This window comes from Mus caroli, unplaced genomic scaffold, assembly GCF_978045245.1.
Source record: "Mus caroli unplaced genomic scaffold, Mus_caroli_1 scaffold_17, whole genome shotgun sequence".
In the NCBI taxonomy this organism is placed as follows: domain Eukaryota; kingdom Metazoa; phylum Chordata; class Mammalia; order Rodentia; family Muridae; genus Mus; species Mus caroli.
In genome coordinates this window covers 32135795-32143852 of record NW_028227272.1, presented here as the reverse complement: position 1 = coordinate 32143852, position 8058 = coordinate 32135795, and the positions used below count along the sequence as shown (strand labels likewise).

The 8058-nt window shown below is 45.5% G+C and overlaps 1 protein-coding gene across 1 annotated transcript in view; it reads right to left on the bottom strand.

Annotated features, from left to right (window-relative positions):
* Positions 1 to 441: 441 nt before the first annotated feature.
* Positions 442 to 8058, bottom strand: part of Hacd2 (3-hydroxyacyl-CoA dehydratase 2) — a 91306-nt gene continuing 83689 nt past the window's right edge. Inside the window, exons 6-7 of the mRNA XM_021185030.2 lie at positions 7524 to 7702; positions 442 to 3313 (exon numbers count right to left, since the gene is read on the bottom strand). Of these exons, the coding sequence (XP_021040689.1) occupies positions 3231 to 3313; positions 7524 to 7702 (262 nt within the window). The 3' untranslated portion in view covers positions 442 to 3230. The remainder of the gene's footprint in view (positions 3314 to 7523; positions 7703 to 8058) is intronic.

The window sequence follows — 8058 nt, the reverse complement described above, 5'->3', positions numbered from 1 at the left end:
GGAGTCATTTTTAGGTGAGGTACATGTAGTTTTTATGAAAGACAGACACTACTGGGAGACACTCATCTGCCGGGTTGGGGCTCAGCGAAACATTAGAAGGCTGAAAAGGAAATGCCCCTAAGAAACTGCCCGGAGCAAACAAAACCAAACCCTCATTGTGGGACCGAGGGTCTTGTCTTCTTCTGACTGCTGTTTTAGATCCCCGGCTCCTTGGGAGGAGGGGTTGCTCATGTTGTGAGCATGTCGGCATGTTGGCAGCCTGCCTTGGTGAGTGTGACGTCGAACTGGCAGAGAGAAACCGCTTAATAAAGCCTATTTCTCCTTTAAGTATAGAACCAGTAATATCAGCAACAGGCTTGAAAATCATCAAAGAACAAGCAGAGTCCCTAATGGAATGGGAGTTTCCACATTCTTGCAACATGGCTCCAGATCAGACCCAGGCAGAGCACACACCAATTTATTTTGGAATGCAACATGTATCAGTGTTTTATGAGTATAACTTACTACATTAACATCAGATAAAAACAGCTTTCAAGTGCATGCGTAGAAAGTTAAGCATAGTTTTTGAGCTCCTTATTTCTAAATATACAAAAAATACATTTAAATTATATAATTTTAGTGAATCAAAGACTTATAAAATTACAATTTTGGTTTTCACAACATAGAAAAAATACAAAATGACTATATATATGGTTGTATAATTTTTTACCCAAATTTCAAAGGAGCAGTGTGTAGTGACTTTGATGTTTTATAATGGTTTATCTGAAACTCAGAACTGAGTATGGTTTTCAGGTTGGACCTCAGCAACACCAGGCTTTTAACAGAAATGTAAAGCCAATACAAGTGAAAAGCAAGGCACGGTTGCCTCCTGTCTTTCTGGCCGGGCACCGTCCACACCGTCCTCTTGTTCAGTTTGCTTTAGACTTTCCTGTCTGGGAGGACAGTGCTTTACTCCATGACTAACTCCGTGGGGCCTTTATGATGGTGGTCCCAGCCTCACATGACGCAGATTAGCTATACAAGTCTACAGCGGGCTACTGTGCACCTCAAAGACTCTGTCCCTTTGGCAGAGGGCCCCTAGGGGAGATCTGACCTGCAGTCAGGTGGGTGCTGGGAGGGTGATGGCTGACTCTAGTTCTGACAAAAGAGCCACTGAAAAAAAGAACCTTCCGTGCTCACACCTCATTAGATGTCACACCTGAGGAGGCTGGATGTTCTCAGTTTATAAAAGAACATGATTACCTCAACAGAGAAATCAAATCATGTTAGGATAAAAAAGACCTAACAGCCAGCTCCCGAGAGGCGACAGAAGGACACCCTGCTGTCTGCTGCATCTTAGAGCACATGTCCAGCAGGCACTGGATTGAGACCCTGTCTGTGAGGAAAACTGGTGACTGTGTTCTCATCAGTGCAGCTCAATCTGATGCAATCCAGCCAGCAGATGTAGCAGTGAGGAAGGCAGGCCCAGGGGTCTCTCGGGCTGCATGACCTGCTTCTCAGGCCACCTTCTTTGGGCATTCATTCCAATGCAATGGTAACAATCTCAGATACAGTAAAAAGGCGGACGAAACCCAAGCTAATTCTGTTTCACAGAAGCAATACAGTTTGGAGGAATAAAAAGGGAGAAAAGGTTGAAAAGACATATTTCCCACATATTTGTCTACCAAATACCAGAATAGATTCTGATTTTGACACAGCCAAGTCAAGAGAGCTGACTTGAAGCAGAATTCTAATGTTCAGCTTGACAATAACTTATTACACACCTGCCTGCATTAGTTTTTCAAGCTCCTATGAAAATGTGCATTTGAAAATGTAGTTTCCATTATATTCTTCTGATTGGAACAATTATATTCTAAATGACAATGGCAAGATTTTTAAAGTCTTAAAGATAAACAAAAAAGGAAAGAAAAACAAAGCAAATGAGGGGAGAGATCCTATTCAGAAGGTACTGGTTAAAATCGAGCACAATCTAAACTTGGTCCCGGCATTCATCCGAACCTGGCTTTCTGTTTTCAAAAGGAGTTTGCCGTGCGCACTGTGGGAGCTGCGAGCTGGGCATGCCTCGGCTTTGCCTGTCTCCTCCAAGCCTATCCTAAGGGGACTTTAACACATAGGTGAGCAAGGAAGTGCTGTGAAGACACTGTCAGACAGGGCTAGTGACAAGCAGCTGGCGGCTGCTGTGATGCGTGGAGGGGACAGTACTACCTTTGGCTTTTCCTAGAACACGTCTTGTCTCTGGACTTACAACTTGGTGAGAATTACACAGGAACACAATCAGGAAAGATACCTAAACAGAAGAGTAAAAAAGTGAAATAAAAAGTAAGTATAAATCTATCTCTGAATGCCTTCTGTGGACCATGGTGGTAAAGCAAGCCTTTCCAAGGGCCTTTAATTACAGATTTCCTCCTCCTGTGTGGTGAGACAGGCTTTGAGTCTGTCAGGAAGGCTCTCGCTGGCCAGTACACATTTGTGCTCTGAGGAAGGTACATGGAAGGCACTTCCCAGGCACCCAGCTCTCCCCCTCACCGTGGCTTGTTAGAATCTGACTGAAGCCGAATTCCACGCAAGGGTCTTTATAGTTTACACAGGCTTACTAAGTTCAAGCACAGATCTCAACGGCAGGCAGCAACGACTGAATCAAAAACAAATGAAAGGCTTTTAGTGGTTTTCTGGTTACAGGCACTCCCCAAAGCTTCACAGCCATATACGTCTCGTAACGCATTCACTAGATATGAGGGGCTAAGTCCTAGCCAGAACTTCAGAGCATTCCTGAGCAGTTTCCAGCACGCACTCAAGCACTCTGAGAAGGGGAAGGTTAGCCACACCGCAGACTGCAACCCAGCTTCTGCTGCAAGCCACGAAGTCAGTTGGAGCACGGTTGGCCCTCAGACGGCAGCTCTCGGCACTGGGTGTACACTCTGTACTGCCAGATGAATGGAGGACACAGAGAAGATAAAGGCCAACCCCCTTCTAGCGCCATCATAGGAACTGGCAACTTCTGGTCAGAGCATGCTGAAAGGACCAGCTAGGATGCTTTATGTAACAGACTTTTGCATTTTTAATCTTTTTATTTTTATTTTTTTATAAAATCCCAGGCCTGTGTGACACTGGATTTTGGTTTTTTATTTTGTTTTATATTTAATATTTTAAAAATAGTTCTTACTGGGAACTCAAAAAGTCTGCAGCATATTTTGATCATTGAAAAGTCTGGTTTGGGGTGGTGTGGAGCGCTACTCAAACTTCTTATGTTCTTCGGTGTGAGAAAGGACCTTTCTTCTCTGGTGTATCATGTGGAAGTACAACTGGGGGAACACTGGAAGACAAGAAAGAACAGTGGGTTAGCCGGCCTCTGAAAGTTCTGTTTGCTCAAAGCGTGCGGTCCTGATCCCGACTGCTTTCTCATCCAGTGACCAATGGGAGCAATACAACAGGAGAGGGAGGGGCACATTGCTCCCTTCAGCTGAGTAATGCAGTGGCAGACACTATCTTCACTGCCATAACAGTCAAGGGACACAGGCCACCAAATAAAGTTGTTATCGTTTGTGCTGGATATTGAGAACAGGTACCCACCCTGCTGGCGCTCTGCTTATCTTCATATTTATTCTGGATAATTTCAGAACAATCAGAGAGAGACTTCTGATGGAGTCACTCCTATTTCAGAGGAGGAATTATAGGCCCAGAGAGGGTAAACCACACACTTCTAGGGTGTCACGGAGAACTGGGGAGGATCAGGTCCTGGGCTTAACTGTTTAGCCAGTCTGTCTTGGGGTGGAGGTGGGAGCATGGGGGGAGGGAGCAATTACCCCAGTGCACTTCCTGAGAAAGATTGCTCCCTGGATGGCAAGAATGAGGAGGGAGAGAAGGGCTACAAACTCTGACTTAAAACATAACAAAGCTGGGTTGGAATGCAGAGAAAGCCATTATAGAAAGAAGCCAGTATCTTGGACATCAGGTATGGGACAGTCTCCTGTGCTTGGTATTGGCTCTTCAAAGAGGGACTGCCTTCCTAGAGAGTATTTAGCAAGTGGGTTGGAATTACTGGCATTTAGCATACAAAACCAGGGATAGTGTAGTATCCCCAACTAACACCTGTTCACCACAAAGCCCAGTGGAGAAGCGCAGGTTTGAGCAATTTTGAGCAATTTGGCCTTCACATGGCTCCTGCAAAGTAGACAGTCAGTCAGCACATCACTCCTCTTCAGTCCCTTCCTCTTCCCCTTCTCCAGTGGGGCCATCTCTCTCAGGGTAGTCTGTATCTGAGGGCACGTGGCTTCTATTATTGCCAGCTCTCTTGGGATAGTCTCTTCTTTTCTTTTCAAATGGATTCCAACTTAATCTTCCTTCCTTCCTTTTGAGGCAGGGTTTTTCTCTGTAGCGCTGGCTGTCCTGGAACTTAGGCTGACCTTGAACTCAGACATCTGCCTGTCTCGGCCTCTCAAGTTCTGGGATTAAAATCATGCACCACCACATCTAGCTCCAAGTTGATTAAAATTTCAGTGCCCTCCTCCCCCACATACACAAAGAACATCAAGCTGTCAGAGGTAGCCAGAGATATAGCCAACAGCCCCAAGGCCACTGCCACTTGCCCTCAGTTACTGTGAGGAAGTTACTCACAGAAAAGGCTCAGCTTATGAAGAGAATTCAACAGTGACAGAACTATTTTGGTAGGAAAGCCAGAAAATTTGACAAGCTCTATAATCTAAAAACTGGAAGTAAGGATATAATTAAGCCATAAGGAGTGCTAATTGTAATCATTTGAAAATGCGGGGCCAGACACACTGCTAGCTTTCCCTTAGGAAAGGGACTCAGAGCTAAGCATGCTGAGGACACTTCCCTTCCTTGGTGCATTTGTGACTGCCTTACCCCACAGATGATGGTAATGTCCCAGTGGCTACTTGAGAGGGTGGTACTGAGGGCTATTCAATCAATAGGCCCCTCAGTCCTAAGGGAAAGAACCAACTCTATCAGCAGAGTCACACTACAGAAATGAGGACAGATGTGTGTGCGTGTGCGCGCGTGCAAGTGTGCACGTGCTGTGGTGCATGTGCAGATAGAGGTTAGAGGAAACTTGCAGGAGTTCTTTCTCATTCAACCATCTGGGTTCCAGAGATGCTGCTCAGGTCCCAGGCTTGGCACCTTTAACTGCTGAGACACCTCGCTGGCCCAGGTGTGGCCCTTTTCATTCTATTACAGTCTGCAGAGGCCCCTAGTGCTCCAGGCACATGGATGTACGTGGGAGGGGACACTGGATGCTCTTGGACTGTGTTTTAGTTCCAGTGGTGACTTCTTGGTAGCCAAAGCACTGAAACTTCTTTCGGCACAAACAACTCCTAACATATGTAGCCCATCCAGCCATGCTGATGAAAGCCCTGACAATATTAACCTGAACAGGCAGCTGAGAAGTCAGTCACCTTGGGTTGGGCCTGAACTAGAAAGCAGAAGGCGGGAGGAGGAAGAGCCGCGGCTGGGAAGGCAGAGCTCTGTGGTGGAGACGCAGGCCAGCTATACAGAACACAGGCCTCTCCTGCACAGCACCGCATTTGCTTCCCAACACCATGTGGGATGCTAAAAGCATCTTTAACCAAGTCTAGTTTCAGAGGATCAGATGCCTCTGGCCTTCACAGGGATCTGAACTTATGTACTTATGTGCGCACACATGTCTCACTCAAATTATAAATAAACCTGAGCTGACTTAGTGGGGAAAGGCACTTGCTAAGCAAGTCTGACAGCATGAGTTTGATCTCTATATGTATGGGAAGAGAAAACTGACTCTAAACTTTTCCTCTGACCTCCGCATGTGTGCTGCGGTATGTGTGCATGCACATACATTCTCCTAACAAATAAGTAAGCATAAATGAAAAACAAAGAGTTCTGGGGCTGCAGACACAGGCTAGTGGGAGAGGGCATGCCCAAGGCCCTGGGTTCATTTCTAGTAATCTCACTGCTAAAAAAAAAAAAAAAAAAAAAAAAAAAAATGAGGGCAGAGTTCTGACCTAGGCCTGTGCTTGATCCTCTCTCCCTGAAGGTCAAGATGGAAAACACAGGTTGGCTGTGTTTTCCAGTAGGGGCCCCAGTGTCATGGAGGGCTGCTGTGTCTGACCTGACAATCAGCCTAGCAGTAGGCAGCAGGAAGTCTTGGCCAGGCTGGTTGCCAGGGAGAGAAGATGGAGGACACCTTGAGAACGACTCCTGGAATAAAGGCCTGGCCAGCAGTCAGACTGGAGTGTCATCAGGGTGAAGTCCCCGCGGAGGTGTGAGTGTGTGGTGCTTTCCCTGCCCCTTCTAGTCGTTCAGAGTGGGACATATCTCCTGCTTATCAGAATAGGAGCAAATACCGAGGTGCCCAAGGGGTGCTATTCTCAGAGTAGTAAAGTCACTGCTGTGCCTTGCTGCTCTAGGGGGCAAACCTCAAAGGTGACAATCCATGCCTTTGCATCATGTACATTTGCACTCTTCCAGATTTGCCTTTTGTTTCAACATCCAGCACGCTTTCTGAAGAAAAATGGCTGTTAGTCACCAAGGTCTCGGTGTTAAAGGAAGCTTTTGGTAATGAATAGAGTGGAAACTGAATCATGAAGCAGGACTGTGTCCAAGAATTTCTCCAAGATAAATGTTCAGATGAAATCTGCACAGAATTTTTTTCTTTACAATGAGTAAAATGCAATTTCTACAGAGGGACACAAACATGTCATTTATGATGGTTAGGGTGACTCACTCAGATAATGCCGGGGGCGAAAGAAATTTATCCCTGCTTGAACTTAGTGGGGCTTAGGGAAGACTAAGAATTACAGTGGCTACAGTATAGCCAAATGAGCTTGGTTTGTCCTTGGGTCTAACAAGATCCTTTTGGAATACAGAAATCAACCAGGAGTTACAACTGCGCAGAATCCGAGAAAAAGACACACTCTTCATGATCAGCAACCAGAACTCCCTGACAACACTGTCAAATGTGCCCTTTCTGTTCTGCTCCTGTGCGTTCAGAGGTACATTTGATTTTCCGTACATTTAAGCCATCAGAGGTTCTATTAGAATAACTGGAAGCCACACTGCAGGGAACACTGTGTCCATTTCTAAGGGTTTTGTACTCAACAAGAAAATGAGAAATGTAGAAAAACAATATATCTATTTTTATTTGGTTATTTGTTTCTGATCAGCTACTGGTCTCTTAAAGTGAAGTGAAACTGCCCATTTTGATATATTGAGCATTGCAAACATCTCCTTACAATGTTTTTCACAAACCATAATAAAGCAATTCTGAAGAGACAGAAAAATAAAGCTAAGGTAAGGCCATCTGGTTTTCTGCTCTCTCCTTCGTACTTGGCCTAACACAGCGGTGACCTACACACTGCAGCTCTACAGAGAAGGGTTCATCTTTATCCAATTACTGCCAGAGAAAATTCCCTCTGAAAGTCAGTGGTCAATAAAAACCAAAGCGTCCCATAAATGTGATTTATATTACACACAGAGCAAAGATGTAACTCTAGTTACCGCAGAGCTGACCTTTATCACATAGATATACTTACATGGAATGTAGGAGATCATGATCAGAATCAGGAATGCATGGTAATCAAAGGAGAAGTTGTATTTGTTAGGTAAGCTGATAGAGTACAGGCCGGCCTGTCGGACAAAGGGCAGAGCTGCGTATATTGTGAGGAGCTCTCCTGTCACTCCCATTGGGTACAGCACGATGAAAAGTGTGTACCTGAAACAGAACAGAGCCCTCACTGAGCGCTCAGAGCCATATTTACAAGCACCGCCTTCTCAGAAAGCTCGTGTCTGCAGCTCCATCCCCCGTTTTTATTCAGCCTTTATATGCCAGTTTTTGAAAGGGGCCATTGTCGGTTCCCAATGCTTCCAAATGGTCTAAAGCAAAGTAACTGTCAGTCAGCTTCGAAACCTGGCTCCTTCAGAACATGCAGCTTTAGAACGGTAGAGTAGGGCATTAAACTCTAACAAGGGCCTTCCTTCCCTGTGGGGACAGAGAGGAAGGAGATGGAGTAGCTATCCAGGAATCCCTAAGGCATGCCAAGCTGCATGCACACTGAAGGAAACAGAACA